Here is a 23,861-nt window from a genome sequence, read left to right on the forward strand (position 1 = left end):
ATCTGTATTTAGTCTCACTACTGATTGGTCAATGACTCTTTACTTAAAGAGCTACTGATGTCTCAGAAAACACGATATGTAAAAGACTTAATTTATTCCTGGTCCTCATTACTTGTTACTGAGACTGGTTGCGTAACAATTACATTACAGCATCTTGATTTCTTCAGGGTTTGACCATTGTCTTTGTATTCCCCGCCTGGTGTGATGTGATATAGTGTGATGCTGTAGAAGTGCTAAGACGGGGGTTCTCAAACTTTTGTACTGGTGATCCCTTTCACATAGCAAGCCACTGACTGCAACCCCCCCACCCCCTTATAAGTTAAAAACATACTTAACACTATTATAAAGCTCAGTGGTTTGAGCATTGGCCTGCTAAATCCAGGGTTGTGAGTTTAGTCCTAGAGGGGGCCGTTTAGAGATCTGGGGCAAAAATCTGTGTGGGGATTGGTCTTGCTTTGAGCAGGGGGTTGGACTAGATGACCTCCTGAGGTCCCTTCCAACTGTGATATTCTATAATCTATGATCTATGTAACCTCACGACCCCTTCAGGGGTCCCGACCCCTGTTTGAGAACCCCTGCGCTAAGATAATAGTAAATGAAGGTTATGACACCTGGATCTAGTGTTCACTGTAGTTGTTCCTTTTTAAAGGCATTATTCTTTTTTTTTTTTTAAGAAATTAGTTTTCCCATCACAGCAGGGTTTCCCATATTAGAGCTCATTTAACTTCTCTCAAACTGCTGTGCTATGTCAACCGAGTTCAGTTGCTGACGCGCTGCCTGCGCGCGCGAGCGCCGCGCGCCCTTCCCCCCCCGCCGCGTCCCGTCCCTCTTCCCCTTCCGCCCGCTGAGCTCCTGCCAGCATGCCTGGCAGGTCCAGAGCGAGGGACCAGCGGGCGATCTGCCGCGGGCAGCGCTGCTGAGCAGGGGGAGGAGCGGGCGGCGGGAGCGCCGCCCGCGCGTGTGCCGCGCGTGGCAGGTCGCTTCGTTCGCTGGACCTGGACGCAGGGCCCATGGCGGGAGCTCTCAACCCAGCCGCCCCCCCCCCCGAGGCGCGCCCAAGCGCCTGCTTGGTGCGCTGGGGTCTAGAGCCGCCCCTGGTTGCTGATAACCTTTTCGGGTTTGGTCTTTCCTGGTTATTTCCAAAGCATCTCTCTGGGTGTTGGACACAACCTGCAGAATGTAGATTTCCACTGTGCGGCCTATGGCAGACGTACTGTAACTCATTAAACTACGAAATCCATTGCAGTATAATGACTAGGTTTACTTGGTCCTGCCTCAGCACAGTGGGCTGGACTTGATGACCTCTCAAGGTCCCTTCACCAGCCCTGTGTTTCTAGGATTGCATGATTTTATCTTTGACAAACAATATATAAATAATTGAAATTCATATCTTAGGGGAGAGAGGAGAGTTTTCCTCTAGTGGAATACACATACAGCTCAACTTAAAAAGAGCCTGTTGTCTCTAGGGTTTTTTCTTAGAAATGATTTTATTTTAATTAGCCATAATTCAGTCAGAATAGTGAGGCATTTTATGTGACACTGATACAAACAGTATATATCCATTGTGCAGGCGCATGCCAATTCTTGCATATATATTTCATTAGCCTTTTTGTAACATACGGTTAATGTTCCTTGATCAGCTTTTCCAGGTATTCTTATTTTTTCTGTTGAAATATACTGATATGTTTAATCTAAATCTGAAAGAGTTTAAGTTGCATGTAAGTTGCACATTACAACTCAGTTGAAATAGGGTTGAGGAGTGTTCATTGACTAAACAATGTGACCTCAACACATAACAGGCTTCTATAAGAGATTCCATCTGCTTATACAAAAACAAATAAAGCAAATAGAGTTGATTACTTTTCAGCATTTTTCCAAAACAGATTGGTTTAGTTTACCATATCTACAGTATGTTTATAGGGAGAGCTCCTTAATAGTATCCGTTTTTGTCATTGATAAATGACTCTTGGCAAATAAAGATAATTGCCTGCATTTTGTTAACACTTAGATACTGGTTGTTGGAATTTCCTTACAGAACATGCCAAAATAAATTTTATTTAGTATTAACTGTGAAAGTTCCTGGTTGATCAAATCTTAAATATCTGGATGAAGAAATATTTAAGCTTTGCATGGGACCTATGCGGGCAGATTGTGCTTTTAAATTTGAGAAAATAGCTATTAGAGAGGTCTTAAAGAAGCCCTTTTTTGTTGGTATGTAGATAAGAGGGGAGTATTAAGTAGCTAAACTACCCACCCAGATTTTTGGTCTCTAAGCAAAATCAGTAACCAATCACATAGCTCCTTTAATCCAAGCTATTTTGTAACAAGCAGTAGCTTCCCCCTTTGTGATGTTTTCTTTCTTAATGAACATTAGAAAAATGTTCTTGATGCTCACGACAAATATCAAATTTTGGCAGCATGTATTTAATATCTTAAGCAAGTGAAGGAGCAAACTTGTACAGGATTAAATTACTTAAACGCTGCTTGCTATTGCATGTTGGACTGAATGAATAGTTCAACAGACAAGCAATTAAAGAGATTTCAGTGTATTGGGGTGTGATATTTAGGTGGTTTTGTTAGGACAATTAAATGAACTGCCAAGTAAAATTCAATTATAGTGTCACAGCGTAGATGAACACTATGTATTTTCTTCAGAAGTAGGATTAAAATAATTTTAAACAGTGGGTATGTCTACACTGCAGTTTAAGCCTAGGGTTGGTTAGAACTCAAGTCGGCAGACTCTGGGTTTGTTAATTTAGGGCTTGAGCAGCTACACTAATTTGTAACCCCAGGTTAAGAATTGTTGAACCCTGAGTCCCAGCTTGTGGCTCCAGCATCTACACAGCATTATGTGGGCTTGAGTCCTACCACCAATGTGCCAGACTTAGAATCATAGAAGATTAGTGTTGCAAGAGACCTCAGGAAGTCATCTAGTCCAATCCCCTGCTCAAAGCAAGACCAACTAAATCATCCCAGCCAGGGCTTTGTCAAGCTGGCTCTTAAAAACCTCTAAGGATGGAAATTCCACCACCTCCTTAGGTAACCCATTCCAGGGCTTCACCACCCTTCTAGTGAAATAGTGTTTCCTAATATTCAACACAGACCTCCCGCACTGCAACTCAAGACAGTTGCTCCTGAGAGCAGGAGACCATCTGCCATCACTGAGAACAGCCTAGCTCCATCCTCTTTGGAACCCCCTTTCAGGTAGTTGAAGGCTGCTATCGAATTCCCCCCTCACTCTTCTCTTCTGCAGACTAAATAAGCCCAGTTCCCTCATCCTCTCCCCATAAGTCATGTGCCCCAGCCCCCTATTCATTTTCGTTGCCCTCTGCTGGACTCTCTCCAATTTGTCCACATCCTTTCTGTAGTGGGGGGGCCCAAAACTGGACGCAATAATCCAGATGTGGCCTCACCAATGCCGAATAGAGAGAAATAATCACTTCCCTTGATCTTCTGGCAATGCTCCTATTAATGCAGCCTAAAATGCCATTAGCCTTCTTGGCAACAAGGGCACACTGTTGACTCATATCCAGCTTCTTGTCCACTGTAATCCCCAGGTCCTTTTCTGCAGAACTGCCACTTAGCCAGTCAGTCCCCAGCTTGTAGCAGTACATGGGATTCTTCCATCCTAAGTGCAGGACTCTGTACTTGTCCTTGTTGAACCTCATCAGATTTCTTTTGGCCCAATTCTCCAATTTGTCTATGTCACTCTGGATCCTATCCCTACCCTCCAGCATACCTACCTCTCCTCCCAGCTTAGAGTCGTCTGTGAACTTGCTGAGGGTGCAGTCCATGCGATCCTCCAGATCATGAATGACTTCCTAAAATGAGTCAGCTCTAGCCCTTTGTGGTGCAGTATAGGAAAATTTGATTCTCCACCAAAGTTGACTGTCCAGATGACAAAGAAAGTCAGCCCATGGCATTGTGGGATACATTTGGCAGACTCCCAGAGCATGAGTAGAATGGGGCTGTGGCTACACTGCAAAGCAATATGGCTTTAATGCGGGGTCCCATCTTTACTCAGGTTCAGACCCTCCATCCCCTTGGGGTCTTGGTATTCTGGGTCCGCGCCCTAGTTAGTGCAATTTGTGTGTAGATGGAAGGTGGGGTTAGGCTGGAGCCTGAGTTTGAACCCTGGGCTTATGTTGCAGTGTAGACATAGCTAATATTACAATAATACACTGTAAATACAAAGCCCTACAAGATAATAATCCCAAAGACTAATTTAAATGACTCGAAGCAAATAATAATAGGTGCCTGGCACTTAATGGGTGACTTGCCGCTTCACTTTCTTGTGTGTAACTGAGGTCCTGGAGTGAGAATGGGAAGAGGAGTGCATAAGAGGAAGGAGATACCTCTGGAGAATCATGTTCAGTGGCTGCCCTTAGATTGACATCTGCCCCAAGTGGGCTGAGATTTTTGTGATCTGGGAGCTTTTTAAAGCTATTTATTGTGCCAAATTCCACCTTGGGGACTGAACACATTTAATTCACTTTATGTTTTGAGACCTTAAGTGCCACAGAAATTAAAACTGGTTATTTGTTACTTTGTTTTCAGGATACTACTGATATTAAGCATCCACTTAACTGCTTTTGTGGATAAAATGTTATTCTTCCAACACTTCTGGAAAGATGGGGAATGTCACGGTGCAGGACTCACCGCTGTGGCGCCTCCTGCTGGTCGTCTCAGGGAATTAGCATTTCTAGCCTCCGGAGCGCCCTCTGCAGGCCGGAGTCCCGCTGCTGTTGGCCCCCGTGTCCCTCCCAGGGCCCGGTTCCCCTTGTCTTTGGGGTGCTGCCCCCTGGCAATACCCCCACAGTCTCAGGGTCTCCCCACCCAGGGGAACCCCCAACCCTCTATCCCCACCTTGCCTCAGTCGTCGGCTACTGCCAGTCATCAACTAGCCCACACTCACTGGGGCAGACTGCATTGTAAAATCCACTCATCATAAACAAGGGGGGGGTTGGACCTGCTGCCTCTGCCTACCCGTGGGCTGCCCCCTGCAACCCCAGTACCTAACTGGCCTTCCACTAGGCCACAGCCTGGGGGGTTTCCAGGCTAGAGCTCTCCAGCTCCCTTGGCCTTCCCCCAGCCCTGCTCCACTCCAGGTACCTTCTCTCAGCTCCCTGCAGCCAGGTCCCTCCCTCTCAAAGGTAGAGAGAGTCTGTCTCTGGCTTCTGGCCCCAGTCCTCTTATAAAGATCAACTGGGCCCTCATTAAGCCAGCCTTGGCCAGTCAGCCCTTCTTTTCCTTCTCTGCCACAGCCCTCTCCCCAGGCTATTTTAAGCCTTTTAAGGCGGGAGCGGGTGACCACCCCACTACAGGGAGCAATAGGTACTAGTGCACACATTACTAAACTAGTGCTGCTAGAAAGCAGAGGTAGTGACTGAACTGCAGATGTATAGTTGGCTCATGCTTTGATATCTGTCCTTAAAGTAAAATAAAATCAATGTTTAACATCTGTATATGAACTCTTTTGAGCACTATTTCAAACTGTTGAAATATATCAGAAGGTTTAGTGAAGGAAAGAATCCCAGTTATTTACTTTGTCAGCCAGAAAAATATGAATTCTCATCACATAAGGATGTAGCTGAAATGGCTATTTTTGATGCCAGTTCATCTCCTTAACCTCATCTCTGATATTTAGTCAGTCAAGGTCTTCTTTCGTCATATGGTATTTTATGCCTGTTTTAGGAGCCAAAAGGGCTTATTGTTGGCAAAGAGATAACGAGAAGCAAAGCCATTGTTTAACTATTGTACTTTTTTTCCAGTCTGAAAGAATTCCTGCCTAAAGAATACATCAAACAAAGAGGAGCTGAAAAGAAAATATTTCAGGTAATTATGAGACTGAAAAACCTAATAGTCTCTTATCTTTTGTAAGAGTAATAAGAGTTTGCTTTCCACAGCTCTGTAATCTGTGCATGTCCTCCGCTTACATAATAAATTCTCACTAACTCAAGTGTAAAGACGCTGACAGCCTCTCTTTTCTTCCATTGGCAGATTTATTATCCGTTGTTGTTGTTGTTGTTGAAGGTTATTCTCTTTTCAGTGCATGTTCAAAGTTCCTTAGACCTTTTTCTCAATTATGTTGAACCATGAAGATATGCATTGGCACTGAAATAGAAGCACGCTTAGGGAGGTCAGTTTAATTTTATCCATAGAACTTTTTATGCCTTCATAGCTCAAGCGTGAGCTTCAAGCATTGTATACGACAGAGTTCTGTTGGCAAATGCTTGAATTCAGAAAGGTGGCTGGGAAGGATCAAATTGTAAATGACTGAAATGATCAAATACACAACATGCTGATACTGCGGGAAACGTTTTATAGGATCTTGCACTCATGTGTCAGTGTTGATTAATATATAAACCTGGCAACACGTAAGTATATGAGCAATTTTATCTAGTTTGGAAAATTCTGAAGTTAGCAGTTGATATATGGTTATTCACATCATGAAAGAAAATGGCAGTGACATACGATCTCAGCATGGAACATAATTTTAATTACGCACTGCTAGAGTTTGTCAAGTGCTATCCTCTTTATCCCTCGCACTCCCAGTCACGGAATTCTTTAACTCATGAATGTGTTATTGGTGGAATTACTACTGCCACCTATAGTTGTGGTTTCCCAACCCTTTTCCAGGCTGGATGTCAGCCACAGAGGAGAAGGAGATAACAGAAGGTGTGGGCAAGGCACGAAGGCAATATATTAAGTTAAGGGAAGACAGTGGCTGGGAGCAGGGGATGAATTGTGAGACTGGCTGGGATGAGGAGCTGAGAGGAAGAGGGCCAAGAGAAGAGAGGTGGGGGAGATTAGAATTGGTTGAGCAAAGGGACTGGGCCAAGAAGCTCTAGGGGAGTAACAGTGAAGGTAATAGGGTAATAATCAGTATCAGGTAACTTGGTTTAAATGATAGTTTTAAAAAGAATTCAAAACCTAGGTGAAGGTAATATCATTGGGATGAACCAGTTTGGCTTCTGTATGGAACTCTATACTGGAACTCCTTGAGCATGTCAACAAAATACTGGATAAAGAGGAGCCAGCTAACATTATTTTTGACTTTCAAAATGCCTTTGGGAAAGTCTCTTACAAGAGGCTATTAAGGAAACTAAGTAGTCGTGAGGTAGGTGGTAAAGGACTCTTATGAGTAAGAAACTGGCCAAGAGACAAAACAGAGAAATAAATGCTCCATTTTCAACAAGCTGAAGGCTGAAGTGCCGCTAGGTGAATGGATATCACAGTGACTAAAACGTAGTTGTGTTGAATTCAATGCAATGTATTTTGGAACCAATATTGAACTATTAGTATTTGAGTACTTCTAACTAAATTGTAACCACTAGGAAACAGATGCTGTCTCGTTGTGGACAGGTTAAAAATCCCTTTTCAATGTACAGTGGCTGTCAAAAAAAAAATTTTTTTTAAATGTGCAAAAATAGGATGGATAATGGCATAACTTTAGTGTATAAATCAGGGTATGGCCTCACATGGAAAGTTTTCTTAATCTCCAATGGCAATATCTAAAAAAGGATACAACAGAGAGACGGGGGTTCAGAAGCAAGTATCAAAATGATTAGGGACATGGAAAAACCCTTCAGAGAAAGAAATGATTGGGCCTGTTTACCTTGGGGGGGGAGTGGGGGAAAAAAAAGGTGATGATATACAAAAAATGGATAGTATAGTGAAGGTAGATCAATGAAAATGACAGGTGTCAAGTTTATAACTCATAGAAGGAAGTGCTGTGTTGCACAACTGTCATATGACATTGAATTTCACAGCCTATCATGGGCTAAGTGTAGCAAGATTTTTAAAAGATTGGTCATGTGTGTGGATGCTGTGAATCTCCAGAGTAGCTTTATGTAAGATCTGAAAATTTTTTGAAGGGATATTAAACTTCCATGATTTGAGGGATAAACATAACTGATGATGGTTAGGCAGAAACTCCCCTTTGGGCAGCTTGTTCCATAATTCTTTGTGTCAGAAAATTTGAATATATAACCTTGCTAACATTTCAGCCCAGTGATATTTTGATTTAATTAGTTTCACAATTAAAAAGCAGCCCCGATCAGTTAAAAGCTCCTTTCATAGTTTCCAGTGGGCATTATTTCTATTCAGTCTAAGTTATACAAAGTAAAACTGAGCTCTTGTTCTAGGAACACAAGAACTGTGGAGAGATGACTGAAATTGAAGCCAAAGTGAAGTATGTGAAGCTAGCACGTTCCCTCAGGACATACGGAGTGTCCTTTTTTCTTGTTAAGGTAAGTTCAGATTATGCTGGCAGCAGATGTGCTTGATTATGTATTACCCCAGACCACTTTCTGAAAGCAAAGTTTGCATATCCAAGGTTGGAGCCTGTAGGACTGTCTTTTCCACTAAAAAGAGAGCTCACTGAATTGTACTGTGGTAGCACACCAATCAGATCAGGGCCCTATTGTGCTAGATTCAATAGGCAGGGTCAAAGGCAGCCTTTCTCAGGCTTTGACTTTTTTTAATTGACCCACCAAAATATTTTCCCCTCAGAACATTTAGAAAAACACCACAAGTCTGCTTGAGAGTTAGAGGTTTACCTCAATGTGCCTATTGAAATCTCTGCATCTTACAAGAACCATATTCTCAATTGTGCAGTTATTTTCTCTTACACTTCATACAGCCATAACCTTAAGGCCTTGAATTTTCTGCATTTAAAATCACAGTAATTTTATAATTGGGAGAAGATGTCTAAAACATGACTTGGCAGATATAGAATTGTTTTGCTGCTGTTAAACAAGACTTGAATCATTGCTTGATCAGTGTTCTCTCAATGAGATGGTCCAGATAAGAAGAGAACTGAAGTCTAGATTTTCCATCCTTGGCTCCCAAAATTAGGATCCTAAATCCATCAAGTGGCCTGATTTTCTGAAGTGCTGAGCACCTACAAATTCCACTTAAGCTGATGGAACATTCAGGTGCTCTGCAGAAAGTGCAATGGATGATAACTTTCTAAAAGCTTTACATCATTAATTAGCTTTTGCTCCTTATGTAGAAGTGACTGTCGTATTAGGCACCTTTTTATGGAGACCTATTGAAGTAGAATCTCATCTCTGAAGTGGTTGTTTTCAGACATTGTAGGCCAGAATTAATTTTATCCACTGGAGAGAATATACGGTGTGCATTTGGCATCTTCCCGGGGATGCCTATTGCATGCTTATTTGATTTTGCTCTCTGTATGTATTTATTCCATTTTCCTAAATTCGTCTTTTCTTGCAAAACCCAAATACTTCATTGCAAGTGAGTTAAGTGGCTTCCAATATAGTGATTTATGAATGAAGAACTAAATGGTTCTTCGGGATCATAAGTAATGAAATTTAATTTGGGCATAAATTTTAAAAGAAACAAATGCTGTAATTATTTAGAAAGCACAATAAGCTAATGATGGTTTCACGCTGGTTTCATCAGCTAATCATGAAGTTGTATATTAGAAGCTATTCTGAAAATATCTCTGCAATTTTCAGTAACTAAAATATTAAAACTGTACAAGCATGCACATTTACAGCAAACAATCAAGTTGAGAATTCAGTCCAATTTTTCAGCGATGACTAACTGGATCATTGGGCTGAAGATAGAAACACTTACCCTTGCATTTTCATGGATGCGTCAATTTGACTCCATGATTTTCCTTTGTAGCTTGAAGCAAACAATAACTGAATCATTCTGGAACTATGACATAGAACTTCAGTCTGAAAGAAGTGTGTGAGAGGAAGGTAGAATAATTTGAAGTTCAGGTCTGATGTCTAACAAAGGCCATAGGACGTAAATAGGAGTTGGTTATCTGTAGCCCACGACATAAAATAAATTCAAGGGGAGCAGAACATATGGACTCATTTGCATCTCATGATAAATTTTTTTGTTGCACAGTAAATTGGTATCTGGTCTTTGCTCTATGGACTTTAAGTGCTAGAGAGGCAGTATACTCAGCCCTTGAGAGACAGCACCTGTCAGTCTAGAGAGACCCCCTCATAGTGATGCTTTACATGGGTGAAGTTGTTTAAATGGTTAGTAAAACAAACATTTTAGAGCTATGATGTATAATAAATGGGGCTGACTTTGCCTCCTGTAAACCTCTGAATCCTTAATCTGTGTTGCTCCCTGCTAAATCTTCATTCTCTTCATAAAACACTACCAGAAATTCTACAGAGAGAAGGCTTTGGAAGCTAATTTACAGTATATTGCCTAACATGCTTCTTAGTTTTTCTGGCTGGGAGTTGGTCATTGAACAAAGTATCAGGGGGTAGCCATGTTAGTCTGTATCCACAAAAACAATGAGGAGTCCAGTGACACCTTAAAGACTTACAGATTTATTTAGGCATAAGATTTTGTGGGTAAAAAACCCACTTCTTCAGATTAAACTGAAGAAGTGGGTTTTTACCCACAAAAGCTTATGCCCAAATAAATCTGTTAGTCTTTAATCTGCCACCGGTCATCGAAGTGTCATGTGAACTGTTTACAATGTAGCTTTTAAATTGGAAAGCTAGTTTACAAAAATATCACTACCAGGGTAGTTGAAAGTAACTTTCAAAGACTTGGATTGTAAAATGCCTTTTTTATTTGAAGGGAGGTTTCTTCTCCCCACCACAAGCGGTTACTTGTGCTGAATTGCACAGTGGAGGTCAGTTGCAGTTTAATGTCTTCAAGCTGTACCAGATTAAGGGTGAGGACAGATTCTCGAGACCCGAGTAAAGCTTTGAACATGAGTAGAATTTTGGTATGAAATCTGTTGGCTCACATCTCTTTCCAAGTTATGCTAAGTGCGATATCTGCATCTAAGAAGCAAAGTAGGATAGATGTGGACCACGTAGAAGGAAGTTGTAATGAAAATCAAGCAATAGCTATAGAGCGTGATGCTCCATTGTTCTTTAGCTTGGATAGTCACTTCAGTCAGTAAAAGTGACTGTAAGTTGCTACCAAACCGCAATGGCAGTGATAGTCACATCACACCAGTATAAATTACTGCACAAGGTGTGGGCCATTGGAGAATGAAGCAATAGTCTAAAAGTCACTGGAGATGTGTATTCTATCACTTAATTCTGGTGTGTGTTCAGAGTTGACTTTTTAAGAGGATAACTCTGGACTGAGTCCCTCTGGGCATTTAATTAACCAGGTTGTAGGTAAGATGGAAAAAAGGACAGTGAATGCTTGCGGCTCTGAATACAACATAGTGTTTTCAAAATGAATGAAAAAACACTTCTAGCAATGTGTGAACATTAAATTAATCTATGCACTTGCCATGTCCAGAGAAACTGAGTTTGGGCCTGTGAATTGTCCTCTGCACTGCGTCTCGTTCTTCCTTTATGTAAGTGTATCCAGTCACGGTCATTCCCACTCTACTTCCTCCTTTCCCCTCTGACATATGCCAGTTGGTAAATGAAAACTAATCCTTGATACTTCCATTACAGGAAAAAATGAAGGGCAAAAACAAGCTTGTTCCTCGTTTGCTGGGCATCACCAAAGAGTCAGTGATGCGTGTGGATGAGAAGACCAAGGAGGTGTTGCAGGAATGGCCACTGACAACTGTGAAGCGCTGGGCTGCCTCTCCAAAAAGCTTCACTCTGGTACTCTTTCTGTATGTTGTTACAGAGAAGGAGGGTTCTGTCTGTTATGGGGAAAGGCGCATGGACTGATGCACTAAATTGATTGGTCCTATAGGGTTTAGTTTAGTTTAGTCCTCAAGAAACAACTGGGCCAATTTTCTTATGGCCAACAAACTGTCTCATGTACGTAACCTGACCCTGATGATACAAAGCACTGTTTTAAAGAGCCATCTGCCTGACATCTGCTAATTTTGGTTGTAAATAATCAAGGTTTTCAGAGTGCAGTATAAAAGTGACAGACAGGCTGTGAAACTAAATAGGGCTAAAGAAAATGCCTCACAGTTTGAGACTTAGAGCTCAATATGTTTAGCTTATCAAAAAGATGATTGAGAAGTGACTTGATGATGATGTGTAAATACCTTCATGGAGAGAAGGTGCTGGAGGCTCTTCCGTTAGTGCAGGGGTTCTCAACATTTTTCTTTCTGAGCCCCACCCCCACTCCCCATGCTATAAAAACTCTATGGCCCACCTGTGCCACAACAACTGGTTCTCTGCATATAAAAGCCAGGGCCAGCACTAGGGGGTAGCAAGTAGGGCAGTTGCCCGGGGCTCTGTGAAGCTACATTGCTCAGGCTTCAGCTTCCACCCCAGATGGCGGGGCTCAGAGCCCTGAGCTTCAGCCCCATGCAGTGGGGCTTTGGCTTTCTGCCCTGTGCCCCAGGCAGAAAGCTGAAGCCTCACTACATGGCCCTGCTTGGTGGACTCCCTGAAACCTGCTTGCGGCCCTGCCAGGGGACCTCAGACCCTGGTTGAGAACCAATGGCTGGAAGTTGATTCAGACAAGATTAAATTAGAAATAAGGCATACATTTTTAAGTGGGGGTAAGTAACCATTGGACCAAACTGCCAAGGAATGTGGTAGATTTTCTGTGTCTTGAAGTCTTCAGATCAAGACTGGATGCCTTTCTGGAAGAAAAGGTTTAGTCAAACACAAGTTAATAGGCATAATGCAGGGGTATTGGGTGAAATTCTGTGGCCCGTGTTACACGTAGGAGGTCAGAGTATATGATGTAATGGTCCGTTCTGGCCTTAAAATCCATAAATGTATGAAATGGATCCAATCGAAAGAGCATTTTTTCCCCCTCACATAGTTTATTGTGGAGCCTTGGAATGGTTTTATCTGCCATAAGAGCCGTTAGCTATAATAAGATGTCAAAGGTAAAAGGAAATTTCAGCTACTTTTATTCGGTTTTGGCTTTGGTGTAGACCCTGATCCTTATATGGTAGATATGAGCTTGTTGGATTAAAAGCAAAGAAAGTTAAAAATGTATTTCCCTATATCTCTAATTTTGGGTCATCTTAATACAGCTGATGTTCATTTATTTAAATTCATTCCCAAGGGTGAACTGCTTGTTATACCTTTTTTTCCTCAGGATTTTGGTGAATATCAAGAAAGTTACTACTCAGTACAAACCACTGAAGGAGAACAGATCTCTCAGCTAATTGCAGGTTACATTGATATCATATTGAAGAAGGTAAAACTTTAGGATGTCAGTAAAAGTGCAATAAAATTAGTAAACGTAATGTCTCTCTCACAAAAGATAGGTTACCTGATAGCAGTAGCTTGCTTTCTTTTGTGAAGCTAACTAGGTATAATTTTTCTTTGCTGTGACTCGCTTGTAGCAAGAACTCCTAGAAAATAGTTCCAATTAATTACTATAAAGAAGTGTTTGTGGAAGTAATATTGAAACTATTAGCTGTATTGAGGGAATAGGTTAGAAGACTTAACTCAGCATGCTTGGGCATTTAAGTGGATAATCTTCTGGAAAGCAGCTACATGTCAGTGAGCTTATATCAAGAGAATAATGGCCTAAAGCTTTCTCCTTAACTGTAGAGAATAAACCATATAACTATAGTGGTTACAACAAAAGTTAGCATTTGCCAGCAAATGCCACATGATTACTAGTTGTGTTCTAAGCACTTTCTGTGGGAAACCTGTGGCCTCTTAAATACTGCTGCGTGCTTGCTGTTAACATATTTTATTAGGATTAGACCAAACTACAACATAATCCATTATAAATATATGTTCATGCCAGAGAAGTGACAGACAACTGGAAATTTCAGTAGGATTGAGGATTTTTGTTTAGGGGAACTCCAGGCCTAGAATATCAGGGCTGTTTCAATTTGGGGCTGGGGTGGATTGCCAGTATTCATCACAACTCTCTATCTAAGACTGGCTCAAGCCAGCATTGTCAGTTCCAAATTTAATGAGCACTTAATGTTCAAATTTTAGTTTAAGTAGAAACTTGCGTTCTTCTTCGAGTGATTGCTCATGTCCATTCAACTTAGGTATGTGTGCTCGCCACATGCACCAGTGCCAGAGGTCTTTCCCTCAGCAGGAGACTGGCTCTGGCACCCCTGGAGTGGGGCGCGTATGCCAGAGCATATAGGCGCCTCTGGCCCCCTCCACCTTCAGATTCTTCTTGCCGCCAGTGACGGTGCATGGAAGTGTTGCTGCCTCAGCTAGCACCGTTGCTTCTCATTCGTTCAAACTCATGTAACTCTTGTATATTATTGTATATAGTTTCTCTCTAGTTTTAGTTTCCCTGTTTGTTAGTTAGAGACATAGTAGGTCCCAAACGGGACTTTGCTTCAGGATGGGGCATGCCCTGGACCCCAGGCTTTAAGCCCTGTGATCGTTGTAAAAGCGATCCACATAACAGTTGTTTACAGTGCTTAGGCGAAGGGCACATTACGGATAAGTGCAGAATCTGCAAGTCCTTCAAGCCCAGGATGAAGAACGAGTGTGACATTCACTTGAGAGTGCTCCTTATGGAGTCTGCCCTTACCTCGATGCCGGAGCAGCGCTCTGATTCGGTGCCGAGCACTGTCAGCTCGGTGCACAGTGCTCTGCCGGTACCGTCTGCGAGCCGGCACCGGTCCTCTTCCATGGCTCCAGCCAAGAAGCCCAACAAGACGGGGCGAGGAAGGTCTCCAGCTTCCTGCAAGGGAAAGGACAAGTCTTGGGTGGACCAAGGCCCTCTCTTGGGCACCTCTTCACCCCCTTTGGGATCTCGGACCCCAGGTCAGCAGTGTAGCCCAGCCCACTCCCCACCAGCTACCCCAGGTAGCAGCGGAGGTCCTCGTCAGTTCCAGGTGCTGTCCACGCCAGAGGCCCTGCAAGCAGCACAAGTCGTTATGTCCCTTCCAGTGCTTCCCACTCCGGCCCCTGCAGGGTCCTGGTCATGGGGTAAACCTGTGTTTGGAACACCACAGTCTCCACCTCTATGGCAACGGTCCCCGTCATGGGGGACATTCTGCCAACAGTCGCCCTTGCGCATCCAAAACACTTCTGACCGTGATAGGCAAAAGCTTCACAGCCCCATCCAGTGTCCGGACCTCGGACAAGGACAGAGAGGCTCAAGGTGTGTCTCGCCAGTAACTGGGCGCAAATCTCTGGAGGCATGTGCCCCCTCTCCCCCAGCAGGAGTTTCGAAGTCGGCACCTGGAATTTCCACAGTACCAGTATCGCTGTAAGGACAGGTTGAGGGACCGATGGTACCGTTCTCCAAACCATCGCCAATCCCCCAGCGCGGCATCACCACGTGCAGCTACATCTTCACAACGCCAAGTCTGCTCTGGTTCCTAGTCCCGCTTTTCAAGCATGAGGTGCAGATCGCTTGCCTGGGGCCATCGCGGATCCACCGAGCACCACCGGTCACCGAGGCCTCAATCTAGGCGCTCGTCGAGGTCAGCCAGATCCAACTCCAGGAGAATCAACCAGTACTGATCGGGACAGAGCCACCACTCAGCCCTATCTTGGTCGCAGGGGAGCGACCGCTTGGGCTCTAGCTCGGGTTTAGAGCGCGGTTCCCTAGCTGCAGGATAAGCTCCGATACCTACAGTGCAGATTACATTGATCGCACCACAGCCAGCCCCATGGCCTCAGACTCCATGGCCAGCCAGTGGTACCCATGGAACCCATGGGGATTTACTCAGCCCTCCCAGGCAGCCTGCTCGGTATCTGGACCTTTGGAGAGACCAGCTCACGCCCTCTCACACCTCCCTCCAGTTCAAGAGGCCTCAGCTGCAGGCACCCCGCTGGCACAGGAGGAAGTGGGTGAGCAAGCTGCTGGACCACCTCTGGTTTTGGAGGACCCCTTGGTACCAGCTTCCTCCTTGTCATCGCCAGATGAGGCTATAGTGGGGCCCCCTCTCCACCAGTTCCCAGGATGATGCGAAGGCGCATCAGGAGCTGTTAAAGAAGGTCGCCACCAACCTGGGCCTCCAGGTGGAGGAGTTAGAGAAGCCCACAGACTCCCTCTTTGATGTTCTCTGTCCCATAGCTGTGGCCAGGGTAGCCTTGCCCATACATGAGGGGGTCGTGAAAATTACAAGTGCCCTCTGGCAAACCCCCCTCCTCCTTCCTCTGATCTCCAAGTGGGCCATCCAGTGGTCATGAGTACCTTTATACCCACCCTGCTCCCAATTCCCTAGTGGTAGAGGCAGTCAACCACAGAGAGAGACAGGGTCAACATGGAATGGACATGAGCAGCACATCTCGAAGAACACCAGTTACGGAAAAAGGTCACTGACTTTTCAAATTGCTCTAAGTTTTACAAGTAGAATTCCAGGCTAAGGCAGCTTCTCTGTATATACTGAGAGTGTACAGATGTGCAGATTTCCACTTTGATTTCTTCTTTAAAATCTGCTCACACAACCAGCTTCTAAATGAGTGAAATAGGAATAGGTTAACAAACTAACTCCCATTCTGTGTCATGACTCAAATGAGAAACATGCTGTTTCCAGTTGTCAAGCTTGAGTTCTCTCTCTCTGCCACATCTGTTTATCACCTACAGTCATATAGAAATCTTGTAATGTCAATTCTTAGGGAATCTTTAATGACCTATTCTGGTGTAGATTTTCTACCACAACGTCCCCTTATAATACCATATGCCTGGGTCTGATGTCATAGTGAGGGCCCGAAAAGAAATGTTGTCCCTGCAGCTTGTCAATGGTAGATGATTGGAAACCCAGCAACTTGAGGTGCTCTTTTTTTGTTTTTTTTAAACTGTCCCTTACACTAATAGCAAAATAATAACGTTGAAGCTTCAAAGAATCTTGGCTCTGAAAATGAATGGCCTGTTTCAGCTCACACCTAAAATCAAATTGAAATGAAACAGGGTTTGTTCATGGGTAAAGAAGAGGGTTCCCATTAAACTACCTCCAGAGACATAGCTATCTCTTTTGTCTTTGCCTCAGTATAATGACTGTTACAAAGCTAAGGATGTTGTAGCAATCCATTTCAGACGCAGCATTTCTTCCACAACATACCACGCCTCTTTACAGTCACTTGCTTATGAGGAATATCTCAATTCACACCCTAATTTAACTCCCCTGTGCACATTTACCTCCCTTACATTGTAAATAATTCACATCAGAAATGAACATTTCTGAAACTAAGTTTCTAGAAAATAATGATAAAGAAATGAATCTGGCACTGTGTAACACTTGGCATGTTACTTTTCTTGTGGTGGTCATTTGTGTCCATTAATCATATATTGGTTCACATGTGGGTGCTTTTGAATACAAGATACCTTGTGGCAGAGTTGTATGCACCAGTTCCTGTGAGCTTTATGTACAGTTGAGGCTTCCCATTTGCTGCTGCATGGAAGGTACCTGTGCTGCTGAGTCACATTGAGGGAGTTGGTAGGAGGCACCACTGTCCATCTGAGCTTGGTGGTATTAAGCCAATATGAAACATACTATGTAGTAGGTGGTGCTGATTTTTGGGAGGGGCAAGTGCTTTGTGTTATTCAGAAACAAGGCCTGCTAGCACTACTATCCATGTTAGTCTTCTCCCTTTATGCACCTTAAATCCACCAGTGCTGGGACCCAGATTGCTTTTCCCTATCCAGGTGCTCTGGATACTGAAGTTCTCTGTGACCTTTCTCCTGTCTACTGCACCCACGACCTGGAGGTGTATCCTATCACAAAGTGCCTGCTCACATATGAGAGTACCAAAAAATCCTGGTGTAGCACTAGAGCGAGAAAGAGAGCATGCAGATGACTTGACACAATTTGTGTAAAATAGTGACAAAATAAAGGTAGATGAGTTTAAAAAATGAAATGAAATAGAAATGCCACAGAAGTGTTTACATTTGCTTTTTTTCAGAAACAAAGTAAGGATAGATTTGGGCTTGAAGGTGATGAGGAATCAACAATGTTGGAAGAATCTGTGTCACCTAAGAAGTGAGTTTGTGCAATGGGAAAAATGGCTCTTTCCGTAAGAGTGAAATGTTTAATAAGCAGTGGGTAGTTTTCTTTGATCCCAAATATGGTTTAATATATTTCTGTCCTTAGAAGAATTACTTAACTGCAGGGTAATTTAACAGAAAACAACTCTGTCTCCATGCCGTTCTGCAGAGTTAAGCTTTGTTGTGAAGTCTGTTGTTTTGTCCTAAGACTATTATTTGGTGTAATGCAAGGGTAGGCAACCTATGGCACGTGTGCCGAAGGCAGCACGCGAGCTGATTTTCAGTGGCACTCACACTGCCCAGGTCCTGGCCACCAGTCCATGGGGCTCTGCATTTTAATTTAATTTTAAATGAAGCTTCTTAAACATTTTAAAAACCTTATTTACTTTATATACAACAATAGTTTAATTATATATTATAGACTTATAGAAAGAGACCTTCTAAAAACGTTAAAATGTATTACTGGCACGCAAAACCTTAAATTAGAGTGAATAAATGAAGACTCGGCACACCACTTCTGAAAGGTTGCCGAACCCTGGTGTAATGTATGTACAGTTGTGGTGATTTGAACCACAGACTACAGAACTGAGACTAACTCAGTAGCAATCTGTATGCAGAGTTGTAAAAATTGAATTAGTGGAAGGCTGTGTGTTTGGTTTGTGAATATTTACTTGCTTTTGATAGCTTACATTTGCTAAATTGATGGCTTTAATTGGGGTTTGCATGCAGTGTTTTTTGTAACTGTCATTAGCAGAGTTTTGTTTAATATGGGAAAAATGATTAATCTTTCAGATGCTGTTAAAGACAAGGTGGGAGGCTTTGACTCACAGTGCAGCACAAATTAAGTGGGGTCTGGGATTTCATTGCGGGGGGAGAGTGGATTATACAGGGTTACTGAAAAGAGTCAAGTGTGGGATCCCGGAGCTGGTGGTTCACTGGAAAGGGAATATTCAATTGGCTCTTTACTGTTAAGTAACAGAAACAGTTTCAGCACAATGTGAGCTATAATGAGGCCTAACTTAAGCCTCTTCTTTGAACTCAAAGGGAAAGGAGGGTAGTGTCTCTACAGTGTGTGACGAGCTGACTGTGATTTATGTTACACATATTGCTTACAGGAAATGAATTGGTTAGATCTTTTATGTGGCCTTACATGAATGTTTAGCTTTAGCGTAGTGTGCATGTTTTCACATGCTTCCTGTTCACACTTCCCGTTCCAAATGGCTTCCAGAATGTATCCTATCAGTGTAAATGTTAGATTTAGAAGCTCAAAACTTGTAACAAATGAATATGCATGGACAATGTTAATCTGTAACTGAAATTACACCAATTTTTTTCCGAGCACATTGTTGCTCTTTAAATAAAAAATTATGCCAACACCTCCAACTGTTGGAGCTTAGACGATCGTTAATATGAGCAGTACATCTGGCAAAGTGATGATGCCCATAATTAATGATAACTTATTGTAGTCTTGGTCTTATCCCATTATTTGATAGACTGCTAAATTACTATCAGGGGCCAAACGTAAATACATACAATTTGGAAGAAGGGGTACAAATTTTATTCCAACTCTAAGGCGTGCTTGGAAAATTTATCTCCAGAACATTTGGCTTCGTATAGTTGATAGTCCTACTTTGGCATAGTTGAAGCAAAACTGTGAGATCCTTCTTTCAGTAACCCAGTCTCCGCTATTTATCTTTGTGAGATGAGGTGAGGTCATAACAATAAATACAGCCAGGTCACACATTCCATTCTTTCTTCACCACCTCTTCAGGTAGCAGCATTACTGATAATTGGTTTGTCAGACACAGAAGATGTAGCAAACTTACACTGGAAGCACCTGGCACAATGGGGTCCTGCTATACGACTATGTCTTTGGTAATACAAATAATTTGTAAAATGGTTGGATGAAAGAACACAGTGACTAGAATATAAGCAGTTCACCCAATTTAAGCACCCTTGCTTAGAAACTGAAAGGGAAGGATGGCAGCCAGGAATTAGTTTACAGGAGCTCATAGAGTCACAGAGTTTAAGGCCAGAAGGGACCTCTGGATCATCTAGTCTGGCCTTGTGTATATCACTGACCATCAACCCCATCCAGCACCCACACGCTAAACCCAACAATGGAAATGAGACCAAAGTAAATGAGACCCACAGGATATTAGACTATCACACGCCCACAAGAATAGGCAGGACCAAGGGGCATCAGTCCTCAAGGCCTCTGCAATAGCAGGGAAATTATTACATGAGATATACCCAGATAATCCTGCTAAGTGACTCCACTCACTCACTGCAGAGAGAGGCGAACCCCCCTCCCCCCGCCCAAGGTCACTACTAATCTGAGCTAGGGAAAATTCCTTCCCGGCCTCACATATTGCTATCAGTTAAATCCTGAGCATGTGAACAAGAACCAGCCAGATTAACACCTGAGAGAGAGAATGCTTGGTTTTCACCTAAGAGCCCTGGCCACTGTCCCATCTCCAGCTGTGGCCATCTCTGATGCTTCAGAGGTAGGAAATGGGGGTGGGGGCAGAACTCATCCAAAATACATTGAGGGAGATATTCCTTCCTGACCCCCTGCAGGTGGCTAGCTGAAACCCTGAAGCATGAATTTTAGGAACATAAGACGTATCAGAAGTCACAAGCAACCCCATCATACAACTGCGCTCATAAGTTTGTCCAGCTAATTCAGTTGTTTGACCCACAACTCCTATTGAGAGGCTGTTCCAGAACCTCACACTTCTCATGGTTAGAAATATTCTTCTAATTTCCAGGTTGAATTTGTTTATGGCCAGTTTATATCCGTTTGTTCTTGTGCCAACTTTCTCCTTTTGCTTATATAGCTCTTCACCCTCTCTGGTATTTATCCCCAATATGTTTATAGAGAGCAATCACATCCATTCTCAGTCTTCTTTTTGCGAGACTAAGCAGGCCCAGCTCTTCCAGTTTCCGAGAGGCCCTCAATTCCCTGATCATCCTAGTAGCTCTTCTCTGCACCTGTTCCAGTTTAAATTAATCTTTCTTGAACATGGGTGACCAGAATTGTACACAGTATTCCAGATGAGGTCTTACCAGTGCCTTGTATAACAGCATTAATACTTTTCTGTCTGTACTGGAAATGTCTTGTACATCGTAAGATCACATTTGTCTCTTTCACAGCCACATCACTGGGGTGGCTAGCGGTCATCCTGTGATTGATCCACACACACAGGCCTCTCTCCTCCTCTGTCGCGCCAACTGATAAGCCCCCAGCTTGTAGCAAAAATTCTTCTTATTAGACCCTAGGTGCATTACCTTGCCCTTTATACTATTGAACTTTCTCCCGTTTCTGGCACTCCAGTCTTCGGGCCATCCAAATCTTCCTGTATAATATTTCAATTCTCCTCTGTATGGACGATGCCTTCCAACGTGGTATCATCAGCCCATTTCATTAGCACTCCTACATTTTGTGCCAAGGTCATTAATAAAAATATTGAATAAGATTTGTCCCAAGATCGATCCTTGAGGAACTACAGAAGTAACCGCTCTACAGTTTGATCATTCACCTTTCAGCACAACGTATTGCCTTCTCTTTAGCCAATTCCTTTTCCACCTTACATGTTTGCACTGATCCCTATCATCTCTAATATCACTAATAATTTCCCATGTGATACCACGTCCACTGCTTTACTGAAGTCTAAGTATATTAGACCTACTGCACTTCCCTTATCTAAAAATTGGTTATTTACTCAAAAAACGAAATCAGGTTAGTCTGGTAAATGCATGTTGCATTACATCCCCTTTACAATTCATCTCTATGAATTTAATTATTCTTTCTCTCACAACTGCTCTAAAACTTTGTCTGTGATGGTCTGAATTATTTTTGCCCCTTTTTTTAAATATAGGTATGATAGCTATTCTCCAGGCATATGGTATTACCCCCAAATGGATAGATTTATTAAAAATCCTTGCTACACTACTAGCAATCTCATGTGTCAGTTCTTTCAGTATTCTGGGATGGAAACTATCCGGACTCCCCGATTTGAGCGCATTAAGCTCTTTAAATTTATTCTTCCACCTCAGATGTGATAATTTCCCTTTCTAGATACTAATTTCCATCAGATGTCCTGCCTTCATGCACATGTTTCATATTAGCATTGTTATTGAAAACTGAGGCAAAGTATTCATTTAATTTTTGAGTCATACTGAGATTAAAGATAATCTCCACTACATAGCAGCCCAACTTCATTGGTCCTTATTCTCTTGTTGTTTATCACCTTGATCACCTTGGTCGATCAGTCCTTTAGCCCTTGTATAGATTGCGCCGATCACAACACGACTTCCATTTGTTATTTATATAACTAAAAAATCTCATCTTATTTATTTTAATTTCCTTGACAAGGGCTATTTCAGCTTGACTTTTAGCAGTTCTCCCTTTACTCCTACATTTTCTAACTTCCATGATGTAGCTTTCTTTGCTAATCAACCCTTTTTTCCATTCCCTGTAGCAGTGATGGGCAGCCTGCGGCCCATGAGCTGCACATGGCTCTTCAGGGTAATGCGCTGGTGGGCCGGAAACAGTTTGTTAACATTGATCGTCCACAGGCACAGCTGCCCCCAGCTCTGAGTGGCCACGGTTCACTGATCTCAGCCAGTGGGAGCTGCGGGCAACTGTGCCTGCAGACGGTCAATGTAAACACATAAACACCCAACAAAGAAAATAACAGAACTCCACTAGCCATCACCTACAGCCCTCAACTAAAACCTCTCCAGCGCATCATCAGAGATCTACAACCTATTCTTAAAGATGATCCCTCACTCTCACAGATATTGGGAGACAGGCCAGTCCTCGCTTATAGACAGCCTCCCACCTGAAGCAAATACTCACCAGCAACCGCACACCATACAACATAAACACTAACCCAGGAACCTATCCTTGCAACAAAGCCCGATGCCAGCTCTGTCCACATATCTATTCAAGTGACACCATCATAGGACCTAATCACATCAGCCACGCCATCAGGGGCTCGTTCACCTGCACATCTACCAACGTGATATATGCCATCATGTGCCAGCAATGTCCCTCTGCCATGTACATTGGCCAAACCGGACAGTCTCTACGCAAAAGAATAAATGGACACAAATCTGACATTAGGAATCATAACATTCAAAAACCAGTGGGAGAACACTTCAACCTCTCTAACCATTCAGTGACAGACTTGAAGGTGGCAATTTTGCAACAAAAAAACTTCAAAAACAGACTCCAAAGAGAGACTGCTGAACTTGAATTAATATGCAAATTAGACACAATTAACTTAGGCCTAAACAGAGACTGGGAATGGTTGGGTCATTACACTAATTGAATCTATTTCTCTATGTTCTCCTCACACCTTCTATGGGTCATCTTAATTATCACTTTAAAAGTTTTTTTTCTCCTGCTGATAGCAGCTCATCTCAATTGATTAGACTCTTCCTGTTGGTATGCATACTTCCACCTTTTCATGTTCTCTGTATGTATAAATATCTCCTGTCTGTGTGTTCCATTCTATGCATCCGAAGAAGTGAGCTGTAGTTCATGAAAGCTCATGCTGAAATAAATTTGTTAGTCTCTAAGGTGCCACAAGTACTCCTGTTCTTAATGTAAACAAACTGATTCCGGCCCGCCAGCGGATTATCCTGATGGGCCGAGGGCAACCCACTGGCCGCAGGTTGCCGACCACTGCCCTATAAACTCTCTGCTTACTCCTAATAACCTTTGTGAGGTGGTTATTCTTCCAGCTGAGTCTGGAGCCTTTCCCTACAAGTTTTTTCCCTTTCTTGGGATGTGAATTTCAGATAGTTTTTGTATAGTTGATTTGAAGAATTTGCAAGTCATCTCTCCATGCAAGTCCTTGAGCTCTTCAGTCCAGCTGACTTATTTAACTAATTCCCTAATATCCAAAGTCTTCCCTTTAGAAATCAAAAGCCATGCTTGGTGACCTCATTTATACTGTCCTTTGATTTAATGTAAACAGAATCAACTTGTGATGATTCAGTCCAAGGTTATTTCTTATGACCAGCTGTTTTGT

The 23,861-nt window shown here is 42.8% G+C and overlaps 1 protein-coding gene across 3 annotated transcripts in view; it reads left to right on the plus strand.

Annotated features, from left to right (window-relative positions):
• The window catches only part of TLN2 (talin 2), a 355,208-nt gene that overhangs the window by 195,080 nt on the left and 136,267 nt on the right, over positions 1 to 23,861 (plus strand). For all 3 annotated transcript variants that reach the window (XM_039491188.1, XM_039491190.1, XM_039491189.1), the window contains 5 exons: positions 5,772 to 5,835; positions 8,148 to 8,252; positions 11,427 to 11,582; positions 12,994 to 13,095; positions 17,736 to 17,812. In XM_039491188.1, coding sequence (XP_039347122.1) covers positions 5,772 to 5,835; positions 8,148 to 8,252; positions 11,427 to 11,582; positions 12,994 to 13,095; positions 17,736 to 17,812 — 504 coding nt within the window. The remainder of the gene's footprint in view (positions 1 to 5,771; positions 5,836 to 8,147; positions 8,253 to 11,426; positions 11,583 to 12,993; positions 13,096 to 17,735; positions 17,813 to 23,861) is intronic.

Source organism: Mauremys reevesii, linkage group 10, assembly GCF_016161935.1.
Source record: "Mauremys reevesii isolate NIE-2019 linkage group 10, ASM1616193v1, whole genome shotgun sequence".
In the NCBI taxonomy this organism is placed as follows: Eukaryota; Metazoa; Chordata; order Testudines; family Geoemydidae; genus Mauremys; species Mauremys reevesii.